Raw genomic sequence first — 12,012 nt, forward strand, 5'->3', positions numbered from 1 at the left:
TCCCTGAAGTTTGGTCTCAGTGGGAACTGAGTTCCAGTACCGTCTTTCTTCCGGCCACCTCTGCCAGCTTTGTACACTCCAGCATCTAGACAAGCAGGTCCTTCTGCATATCTTTCCTGCTTCTTCTTCCTTAGAGCAGTGGCTCTGAGAGCAGAGACTGGACCCCAGTTTTTGATTCATTCAGTAGCTCTGGGATGGAGCCCACGAGTGTGAATATTTCACAGCACACAAGGGACATAGGACCCTCTGCTGTTGGGTCAGCTCTGCACCCTCGTGGATAAACCTCTCATATGCTGGGTGTATGTTTCTCCACAAGACGATCTCTCAGATCTAAAGGCCTCGGCTTTATGCGTGTCATGATTTATCTCCAGTCCCTCTCCCATTGCAATGCAAGCTCCAGGGACCCTCACCCATTAGGTAGGCGCTCAGTAAATGTGCTGACTGCCATTAGCAAATATTGAATCCACTGAACCGCCCTGCGACTGTGAAAGTGAGGATAGAAATCTCCTCCACATTTTCCTTTCTTTAAACTGTCCTTGGCATATTGACCATCAGTCAACACCAGAATTCTTCCTCTGCCTTCCAAAGTTTCTGGGGAAGAGCAAGAGTTGCCCAATCCGGAAGGCCCCGCCCCCGAGACTGCAGGCCCCGCCTCTAGCCCTATGACGTATTCCATCCCTTTCTACCATTGGTCCATATCACCCACCACTTCCTTACCAGGCCATGCCCACAGAGTGAACCCCGCCCCGCTCCAGCTCTCTGCGCATGCTCAGTGGAGTCCGGTCCCGAAATAAACTTTCCTGTGGACTATGCCGCGGCCATACCCGCTCCCGGGACCCGTCAGGTAAAAAAAATCTCGGGAATCCGTGACACCCCCTGGGCGGACAGATCGGGAGCCGCGCTGGCCCGGGGACATAGGCTGGGATTGTTTGCCGAACCGCCCGAGCACTTCTTACCCGCCTTTGCATCGTCCCGGATCCCAGCAAAGCCCAAAGTGCCTGGTTCTTGGTGGGTTCCTAACCTTCTCCAAGGTCAAAGATGTCCCCACACCCCCAGGCATCTCCGGCTGCGGAATTTAACCTCTGGAACTGGACCTGGGGTTGCTTCTTGCACCGGTGACCTTGGCTTTGATAAGCCTGGACTTGTTCAGGGGCTCCCCGTGCCAGGCCCGCTGGAGTAGGTATGAGCCCTTGTCCAGGACCAGATGGCTGTCACTGTTGGTGTTTTTGGTGTCTCTCTCTTGTGAGCACTTTCATTTTTGCAGCTTCAAGCTTCTGCTCAGCCCTCTGGCAGGTTCTGTGGCTGTTGAAAACCAGAGTACTTTCCAGATGGCTGATCCCGTGCACACAAAAGATGACTCGGAGTCCACTCTAGCGCCCCAAAGCAATGATTAACCTCAGACCATTCTTTTGTCTTTGAAATTTGCTCCCGTGTGGCTACCAGGCTATTTAGTGGAGCTTTTGCTTTTTAGAAAAGGCAGAAATAAATGAATGAATGAATGAATACCAAAGTCTTCCTGCAACAACTTTCTGTAAGGAGAGAAAAGTGTATGGGCATGGTCAGTGCCCTCCAGTGCCAGCCATAGTTGGACTAAACAGAATAACTTAGGCACAGGAGGGCTACTAGCTCTGACTCCAACACCTGATTTTTGCCCACTCTGCAAAATAGCCTTTCCCTTAGAAAAGTTCAAATCAAACTGTTCCTGTCTAGAGCTCCCATAGCCAAGTGCTTACAAGTAGGCAGCCTGAAATGATGGAAACATATTCTCTTCAGCTCTGAAAGATGTGTGGCAACGATGTGCTGGGCAAAGGATGGAAAGGGAAGGGGGAACTGTCTTGTTTGCTTTAGTTCCTGATGGTGACCCAAATCCTTGGCTTGTAGTAATAGCCTCCCGAAACCAGCCAAGATTTTTAGGGAGCTTTCATCCCTCATGGCTTCTATGTCCTGTCTCATAGGAACTATAGTCCTAGATGGATGGGCAACCTCAGTCTGAAAGGATTTTACTTTCATCTCAAGCTCAGCTGAGCATACCTGGAAAGATTCTGGTTTTGGTTTTGGTTTTGTGTTGCATCCAAATCTGACTACTCAGGGCTTACGGCTGACTCTGTGCTGGCTCTCATTCCTGGTGGGACTGGGGAAATCAAATATGGTTCCAGAGATGGAAGCTGGGTCAGCAATGTATAAAGCCAATGCCTTAACAGCTGTACTGTTCCTCCAGCCCCAGAGATTCTATGTTTCAAGTCAAAGTCATCTTCAGTACTGCATAGACCAGCAGTAAAATGCACCTAACCCCACATACCCAATTCACTTGGAAGTTTTTATTTTCTTTTTGTTTTTAGGCCATATCTGGCTGTGCTCAGGACTTACTCCTGGCTCTGGGCTTTGGACCATATGCGATGCCAGGGACTGAATCCGGGTCAGCCATGTGCAAGGCAAGTGCCTTTCCTAATGGACTCTCTGGCTCCACATGGAAATTTTGCTAGAAATTTTGCTGACTTTCAGGCCAGGCTCTGTTCCAAATGAAGATATGACTCAATCATAGTCTGAGGCAGGCCCAATTATATATCTGTTGTAATAAGTCTTCTGGTGACTGAATTGTAATGTTTGGAAGCCTTGGTTGGAAATAAATGCCATCAGAGTATGACCATCAATACAATTCAATACAATAGTCTCAGTGTCCAAGGAAATGCTCAGTATATTTGTCTTAATCGGAACCATCTGCCCTTGTTACGGGGAAAAGACTATTTTTTCCCCCCTCACAACTTTCATTTCACTTCCAAAGGAACTCACTGACTCATTTGGCCTCATTTTTCCTTGTCAACAATGGTATAGTTTGAATATCACTACGTTCCACCAGTTAGTGAAAAGTAAACTGAGATAAGCCCACACCAAAGCAGCAACATGGGCAAGATAACCATCCCTATGTTAGAGAAATCTGTTTACCCAAATGTTGTTCTGTTTGTTTTTGTTTTAGAAAGAACTTGATAGAGGCGGCCAAGGCCCGCCTGAAAGCGCATGACATCGGGGCCAAATATTCTCACTTAGCATATAAAAAATACTCTATCCTGTTGCCACTGTTGGTTAAGGAAGAGAGGCTCCACCTGTTATTCACCCTCCGGTCACAGAAGGTAGGTAACAACAATTTTAGGATGTACCATGAGCCCAGATAACTCAGTCAGTAGAGCATCACATTTTAATCAGGGCCAGAATGATAGAACAGCAGATAGGGCATTTACCTTGCACATGGCTAACCCAGGCTTGATCCCCAGCATCCCAAATGGTCCCCAGAGCACCACTAGGAATGATTCCTGAGGGTAGAACCAGAAGTTACCCCTGAGCACCATCAGGTATGACCCCCAAACCAAAAACTAAAAACAAAACAAGAGTCTTGAGATGTTTGAAAAACTCACAGAATGTCACTGGCACATACTTTGGGAACACTCTGAACTTGACTTCCCTGGCTCTTAATGTGGGGGAGGGACAAGAGACCATAACATGGCACAACAGTCTTGGGGTAGGAATGGGGCAGAAGAATAATATAACCAGCAGATATAAAGATACTTGGTTTCTTAACCTTGGTGCTATTAGCATTTGGGTTGGGTGCTACATAGACGTGAACAGCTTGACCCTTATAGCCGACTGCATGTGCTATATGGTCAGTTGTGTGTCCTTCTCCTACATCCTTGCCTTCCTTGTGTTCCACTATCTTCACCAGAAAATGCAGTATGCACCAGAGCACATCCTGTTCGCATCTGCTGCCTAGGCTTGCTGGGCTGGTTTTATAGATACAAAGGTGAAACCCATGGTCAGGACTTGGCAAGGCTTAGTTTATTATATAGGTAACTTAGCTCTGTGACCACATGGCCGCTGTGGGCCCCAGGACATTATAAGGGGGCCACAGGTAAAACATTGCATCATTGGGCCATGGCATGAGACAAGGCTATCAATCAGGAGAAGGAAGCCAGGCCAGAAAGAGATCAGAGTTGGAAAGAGTTGAAAGGGACTGCAAGGCACTGCATTAGCCATAGTGGCCCACGGTCTTCAGATAAAGCTTTCATGGGAGAGAATGTTGGACTGGGATCCGTCCTTGAAGGGTAGGGCCTCTTTCAGGAGGGTGCAATGATGCCTCAATTTTTCAAATACAAAATACAAATGAGCCCTAGAAATGTGGCCTCTAAACAGATTAAGTGTGCCATTAGCAGAAAAAAAAAAAAAAGCAAGCAAAGCTTGAGCAATCAACCAAGTTTTGTGGGTTGGTGATTAGACTTGTGTGGATATTCTTTAGTTTGTTGTCAGGTGTAAAATAAAAATAGAACTCCATAAGTTGGGTGAGGCTGCCCCAGGCACAGTGTTTTCTAACTCCTTAGGTAGATGGGTCTGATGAAGCAGGGTAGCAGTGAAGAAATAATACCAAGCCAATGAAAAGATTACTGGAGTCAATTTGCTTCTTTCCTCATGGCCTCTCTCTGCCATGTGCTTTCTCCCTACCCCATGCTGCCTATGCCAAGCTCTTTCTCTCTCCCCAGACCAAAACCAGAACTCCTTTCTTCATTCAAACTAAACCCCAATCCCCTGAGGGGAAAGGTTTAGTAATACAGGTGGGCTTTTACACATCAAAAGAAGAGGTTAGGGGAAAATATGTTAGGGGAAACACTTTTGTTTAGGCTTTTACCTAGATTTACCTATTAAGTCTGGTCAGTACAATGTCTGTTTTTCTCTTACCCCTTCGCTCCATTCTTTCTCCCCCTCTTCTCTTCTCCCAGAAGTTTGGGGCTTGAAGTAGTTATAAGGAAACTTAAAACTATGCACAGGTTGAAGTCAGAGGGTGTAAGCAACATCCTTATCTGAACAAGAGAATTCCATAAAGTTTAAGCTCAGACAAATTATTTGCTATTTGCCAGAAATTAATATCGAAACCTTCTCTACTTAGCATGTACTTCCATATTAATATATGTGAATGATTATTTTTTGAATGTTTTATAATTTCAAAACAGCACTCCATTTTTTGAGAATAGAAATCCTTACTCATCCCAAGTGGCCTATAATTACTATTCATGGTATTGGATTATTGATCCCACCCTAGTCAATATTCATATATCCACCTAGGGTGTGACCTGGTGATGGAATTTTTGGATTATTCCCTACTTGGTATTCCTCTCCCATTCTTGGATGTGGCCTGGTTCTTGTCAATAAAAACGGGTCTGAGGAAGGAAGGTGCTCATTCTTCAGTCTTCTTCGAATCTGCTTTCCTTCTTAGGAGCAGAAGTCTTATGTGGTGAGATTTTTTGCTTGAGTCCTTGAATGCTGGATTTCCTGAACCCGTTCTTGTACCTTTTCACTCTGTGGATTATTTACTGAGTCAGTGTTTGCCCCAGACCATCTCTCACCAGATCTTCATTTTGGAGCCTGGGGCTCCACGTATACATGGGATGGGATGTCCAAAGGAACCTGGATTGAATTGGCACATTGAGAGTCTTTTTTTGAAGCACCATGAAGTCAGGTTTATATTCCTGTCAAGCCTGCTGTATCCCCCCCATCATACATCTATTTGGCTTTGAAACTTGGGCTCTTATACTATGGGTGGCATTTTCAGAGGCCATTCACATCTTGTTTTTTCCTTAGGCATTCAGGTGCCAAATGTTCTACCCAGCAGAATTATGTCCATCAGCTTCATCCCCACCTATTCTCCTAATTAGAAATGACATGAAGATGTGTGAGATTTCTATGGATAGTTGCCATTCCTGCAGACATACCAGCACAGAGAGACTTTTCCGCATTTTTGTTCTTTTCTGAAAAAGTTGTCCCAAGGAGCTTTAAACTAGAGAACTTTGCCAAATTTGCAAGGGCACTAGTTTATCCACATATGGCTCCTATGACCCTGGTGCCTCAACTGCTATCTTGATCTTGATGTAGCTTCTGAACAGGGTCTGGATTATTGAATATTTAGCTGGCAGTTACTCAGCCTGGCCTGTAGGTGCTGATGTTTCTTGCATGAACATCAGAACAGTGGTCATCTGCTATTGATACCATCATTACCTTCACAACCATCACAGTCATCCCCAATACCCTGGCTAGCATCAACACTACTTAACTATCGGTACCACTATGGTCATTATTAATACTATCATCAGCACAACTACCAAATCCATCACCACCAAACTATGTTCACCAACACCAGTTATCACTACCACACTACAGTCATCAACATCAACACCATCACTTATATCCTTTTCACCAATACCACACTACAGTCATCACCATCAATACCATCACTAACATCCTTCCCTATCAATACTACATTATATTCATCACCATCCCAATCATCTTCCCCATCAGCATCACATGACTGATCGCCATCAACACCATCACTACCATACTTTCCACCATTACACTATACCCATTGCCAGCAACACACTCACTACCATCCTCCCCAATAATACACATTACAGTCATTGCCATTAACACCATCACTACCATTCTTCACAAGACCATGCTACAGTCCTGAGCAATGCCACCATTACCAATATCAATACCATCATCACCTTCAATGTTATTGTCATCCCATTCTTCACCTAGGCCAGAGATGAACAGGCCTCCTGATGAGCTGGGGTCTTGGATAGTTCAGAACAGATTGGATGATGGGTTGTGGGCAGAATAAGTCTGAAAGAAACTGGGGTTTGTTTGCTGAGGACTTTGGTTCAGCAGGGGAAGAAAACCTGGAGCATTTACAATTCTCCCCTTCCAGAATAAGAGACATTATTCTAGTTTCTGGTTTGGTTTGAGGCCATAACCATGATGCTTAGGGGCTACTCCTGGCTTTCTGCTCAGGGGTCACTCCTGACAGGACCATGTGGTACCTGGATTAAATGCTGCTTACAAAGCACTTATTCCCTTGAAATAGCTTTCTGGTCCAAAGAAATTATTTTTAAATTAGATAAGAAAGGACATACTATTAGCTGCTCCAAGTGAAGACCTAGCCAGCCCCCTTAAAATCAGGGAGGTCTGGATTCAAGGATGTATATAGCAGTTGTGCACTCTATGACATAATTTTATACTATGGGAATTTTGCCTTGATTAAAAATAAATGCTTTAGGGCCCAGAGTGATAGCACAGCGGTAGAACCTTTGCCTTGCACACGGCTGACCCCAGACAGACCTCGGTTCGATCCCTGGTATCCCATATGATCCCCTGAGCCAGGAGCAATTTCTGAGCACTTAGTTGCGAGTAACATCTGAGTGTCACCAGGTGTGGCCCCAAAACAAACAAAAAATGCTTCAGCCTGAATGTTGTGAACCCCCACAGATTATTTCGTTTGCATTTGTGTGTTTCCATTCAAATTCCCCCCTACATTAATTAGCTAGAGAACATAACTCTGAGATAGAGGGCATGCTTTGCTGCATATGTATGGCCCTGATACACCCAAATAATGTGTATGTGTATCTTTGGGGCCCATAGAGAAAAATATGAAATGAGGGAAGTTCTCAAAAGTTTTGGGATTCTTTTTTGGTTTGAGGGGACCATACCCAGCAGTGCTCAGACGTTACTACCTGGCTCTGAGCTCAGGAATCACTCCTGGCAATACCCAGGAGATCATATGGAATGTGGGGAATTGAACTCAGGTGGCTGAATGCAATGCAAACACCCTCCCCACTATACTATTGCTCTGGGCCTCTACATTCATTGAGTGAAAATTTTGGCAGAGAGTTGGGGGAAAAGGGCGGCCAACCCTAGAACAGTCTGTGAGGCAGAAGTTCAGGGAGTATTTGTGGAATTAGTACAAGATTCCAGGTTATGCTTTAAGCAGCTGCCTTTGCTCTGTTCCTCCGCAGCTGAGGCAGTGGCCAGGAGAAGTGTGTTTCCCTGGAGGGAAGCAGGACCCTGCCGACGTGGACGATGTGGCCACTGCACTCCGGGAGGCCCAAGAGGAAGTGGGGCTGGAGCCGAAGCAGGTGGAAGTTGTTTGCCACCTGGTGCCCCATCTGCTGCTAGATGTAAGACTCACCTATGCTGACTTTCTTCAATGTTGTTTTTTTGGAGGGAGTTGGGGGTGTTACTGCCTTAGGACCCCAGCATTGGCCCACTCCAATATTGGTCTCTGGTTCCAGAAGACCCCACAGTTTTCACACTCTTAAGTTCTTAGATAGATTTTTTGCCTCTCAAACTTGGTGGCCTTGGGCAAGCTCCAGTTTCTATCTGGACCTCTCATTTCCCATCCAGAAATGAGTTGTCTCTCTTGGCAGTTTTTTTATCCCAAACACCATGAACCTCATAGATGTCCAATGATTTCATTTGCATCTGTTGACGTTTTTCTCCAAAAGCATCCATAGACTTAGGGAAAAAAAAGGTGTAGATCTGGTGGAGTTCTGATGTCCTTGTGATCAGTTTCCCTTATTTACTTTATTAAAGACCTCCTGTCATGGGAGCTAGATCAATAGCACAACAAGGAGGACATTTGCTTTGCATGTGGCCAACCCAGTTTGATCACCAGCAAACCTATTTGTTCCCCAGTCCCCACCCTGAGCCTGTCTGGAGTGATTTCTGAGCTCAGAGCCAGTAGTAACCTCTGAGCACAGCCAGGTGTGACCCAAAACAAACAAAACCTGTTACTTAACTCTGCAAGTGTTCCTGGCCCTAGAATCTCTGTCATCTGCCTTTTCCTGACTTGCTTCTGTTTTGAGGGACTGTCTAGCCATACTTCTTTACCCACAAATTCCCAAAGTCTCCTTTACTTTTCTTATCCACTGTGCCGGGTTTCTCCCTCCTCGCTTCTTCAACACCCTAGGAACTCCGGATCCTTCCCATTTTCTATGTCAAGGTCTGGCAACAATTAGTAGCCGTTGCCCATCCACTGCACCCCAACCTCATTAGCCTCCTTTTCCTCCTCTTTTTCTTCCTCCTTTTCTTCCTCCTCTTCCTCCAACTCTTCCAGGTTTCCAGGAGAAACCTTCCCTTGCCAGCACTCAGGCTCATTAGCCCACAACTGAACACAACCACACACACACATACAATAGGATCATGTGACATCAAGTCATTCACATCCATCTTTCCCAGAAGTGGGACTGTTCCATAATTTATCTTATTTTTTCCATGGGCAAGATGGCATGTGCTTTTCTAATGTCTCACCACTTTTATTTTAAAGCCTATAAAGCAGCCTACTTTAAGGGTATACTCTGACGAAGTGTCCCCTAAATGTCCACCCATTGAAGGGTGATATACTTAGAGTCTAGGGCTTCTGCAAATAAAGCTTCACATGTCTGATTGGTGGGAATCACTGTATACAAGTTGGTTTATTACCCAAACTCTAAGGCCCTGGAGCCCACACTAGAATAAATAATATGGCCGAGTTGCCATGCCCAAAGATTGTTTCAGTTCATGTAGATGAGAGAGCTCATTTTGGGGGTCTTCTCACTGTGCTGACTCCTCAAGAGCAGAGGTTACCTCCTGTGGGAGCCTCAAGCTCATTTCCAAAACAACTTCCTTTTCTCCGTCCCATTTCACACCACTGAGTATGTATAAAAGTAGCTAGATTCTCACATCTGAGCCCATGTTGCTGCACCTATTAACTGTATGTATTTTGTTTTCTGTTTTTTAGAAAGGTTCCATGATCACCCCAGTTGTGGGGTTTATAGACCACAACTTCCAGGCACAGCCCAACCCTGATGAAGTTCAGGACGTGTTCCTGGTGCCCTTGGACTATTTCTTGCACCCCGTGACCTACCAGCAGAAGCACTTTGTCAAGAATGGGCATACCTTTCCCATCCATTGCTTCCAGTACACCAGCCCTGAAAATGGGGTGACCTACCACATCCGGGGAATAACTGCCAGGGCGGCCCTGCTCGTCGCCTTGATTATTTTGGGGGAGAAACCCACCTTTGAGGTTGAATTCAATCTCGACAATCTCATCTCATCCGCGGAAGAACTCTTTTTAAAGTATTACAAACAGGACATTAACAGCAAATTATGATTCTAGAGGCCAATACTCAGTATTGTCAGTATTTCAGAGACGGGTTTTCGCATCTACTCATGGGCTCACAAAACAGTAATGACAACTGTTAGAATTTGATGACAAGTGTGACTAATTTTGTTCCCTGCCATTTGAGGGTAAAAAATCCTTGCTGCTTCCCCCACCCACTTTCCCTAGTGGAGCCCTGGTCTCTTAAAGAGAAAAGGCTGTTTTTAAGTAGGGGAAATGTGTTTATCTAAAGTGTGGCAAACATTGCTCACAAGTTACTGTTGTTCTTTACACATGTAACTCAAATAATTAAGTGTACAGTATAGGCACTCTAATATTTATTCAATAGATGATTATGTGATGCATCAATCCTATCTGTAAGAGTTTCAGGGCCATATTTGGTAGTACTCAGGGCTGACTCCTGGCTCTGCATTCCGGGGTCACATCTGACCCTATGGAGTTGTGGGGATTGAACCCAGTTCAACCATATGCGAGGTAAACATCTTACTCAGTACTATTTCTCTGGCCCCAATAGTAGCCTCTTTTTAGGTCTGTTAATAACAGGTGGCTGAAACTCCCAACCTTTTATTCTAAGGGCTCTGTTATTAAAATATGTGCCTTGTAGGCTCACAGCCACAAGTTTGACCTTGGTGCCTCCTCCCACCTGAACTGAGAAAGATTCCAGAAGCTCTGCTAAAAGTGATCCAAGTACCACAAGTGGTTTTATGGGTGCACCATAGCCTACTGTAGGCCAGCTCCCCAACCCTTTAGATTTTAGTCTTGCAACTAAAAGTTGTATGAGAGCCAGAGATGACTCCAAAGCTCATGTGCATGCTAGAGGCCCATGTTGTATCGCCAGCTCTGGACATGACCCCTGAGCATCACCAAATGTGACTCCAAAACTAAAAAATAAAGCACAACCACCAGAGGAGTGCATCTCCTGCCCAAAGTGTAACCCTCAGTTCCTGTTGAACCAGCAAAGAAAATAAAGAATAAACTGATTTTTTTTTTAAAGAAAAATTCTTTATTCCATGACAGTCAAGTTGAAACTGAGCTCGGAGTTGTTCAGTTAGACAGCACTTCCCAGAATCCACTGCAGCAGCTCGTGGATCTGGAACTTGGTTGAGACCCAGTGCAGTTGACTTTGGAGCTCATCTACAAGAGATCAGTTACTTCCCTAGATGCAACCCAGCCTTTTTTTTTTTTTTAAGTAAACTCTTTATTTTTTTTTTAAAGGATAAGATTTAAATAACGGTGAGAATGGCTGTTGTTGTTTGCTAATTCTTGTTGGCTTTAGCAGAAATGGAACAATAATGAGAATAGACTAGAAAAACCTGGTCTTAGGACTCCTAATGAAACTGTGGGCCACAGGATATAACAGCATTAGAAAGTGTTTCATTGGAGTTAAATATTTCCAAGTTACTATGAAATTTTTTTTTTTTTTTTAGCCATGAATCCCCTCCAAGCTGCCAAAACCTTTGCTTTCTTTTCCTTTTGCTCTTCCTCACATTTCTTACATTGCTCCTTCCTGGTTTTGAAACAAGGCTGTTTGTACGTGTTCCTGAGGAGGCTGACTCTACTTATACATTCATTTGGACAATTATTTTCTGTAGATTGTCCCCATGGTTTCAGTTTTCCTTTGTGTGGCTCATAATTGAGTGGACGAGACAAACTTGCTTCAAGATCAAACACTGGATTTGCTCTGCACCCCAGCCCTGGTTATAGAGATGTTAACTATCCCTGTGGGTAACTGAACTGATACACTCAAGTGGTGATCTGAGGCACAGAAGAAGCTTCTAGGCTGAGCAAGTGCATGTCCCATATGAAGACCACATTCTGCCATCTTTTCTGTCACCTGTGAGCTGAGTGCTAACCTTTTAAAAAAATTAAAATTTTCTAATTGAATCACTGTGAAATACACAGTTACCAAGTTGTGTTTGTTTCTGTCATACAATATTCAACGCTCTTCACCAGTACACATTTTCTGCCACCAATGTCCCGTTTCTCTCCTGCCCTCTCCCTTTCCTGCCTCTAGGCAGCGCCAGCAGCCAACATTGGTG

General features: G+C 44.7%; 1 protein-coding gene across 2 annotated transcripts; it reads left to right on the forward strand.

The window, feature by feature from the left end:
* Positions 1 to 739: 739 nt before the first annotated feature.
* NUDT7 (nudix hydrolase 7) lies at positions 740 to 10,063 on the forward strand. Of its 2 annotated transcripts, XM_049786283.1 has the most exons (5): positions 740 to 844; positions 2,340 to 2,436; positions 2,979 to 3,128; positions 7,830 to 7,991; positions 9,593 to 10,063. In XM_049786283.1, the coding sequence occupies exons 1-5, from the start codon at positions 810 to 812 to the stop codon at positions 9,962 to 9,964; spliced, it is 816 nt and encodes a 271-aa protein (XP_049642240.1). In that variant the 5' UTR covers positions 740 to 809; the 3' UTR covers positions 9,965 to 10,063. The 2 variants fall into 2 exon arrangements, with proteins under 2 accessions (XP_049642240.1, XP_049642241.1); XM_049786284.1 differs by lacking the exon at positions 2,340 to 2,436 and having other exon boundaries at positions 769 to 844; positions 2,975 to 3,128.
* The last annotated feature ends 1,949 nt before the right edge of the window (positions 10,064 to 12,012 follow it).

The sequence above is a fragment of the Suncus etruscus genome, chromosome 14 (genome assembly GCF_024139225.1).
Source record: "Suncus etruscus isolate mSunEtr1 chromosome 14, mSunEtr1.pri.cur, whole genome shotgun sequence".
NCBI lineage: Eukaryota > Metazoa > Chordata > Mammalia > Eulipotyphla > Soricidae > Suncus > Suncus etruscus.

Coding starts and splice junctions, on each gene's coding strand:
- NUDT7 (XM_049786283.1), top strand. CDS start 810: ATGCCGCGGCCATACCCGCTCCCGGGACCCGTCAG. Junction 3,129..7,829: donor TCACCCTCCGGTCACAGAAG/GTAGGTAACAAC, acceptor GTTCCTCCGCAG/CTGAGGCAGTGGCCAGGAGA. Junction 7,992..9,592: donor TGCCCCATCTGCTGCTAGAT/GTAAGACTCACC, acceptor TCTGTTTTTTAG/AAAGGTTCCATGATCACCCC.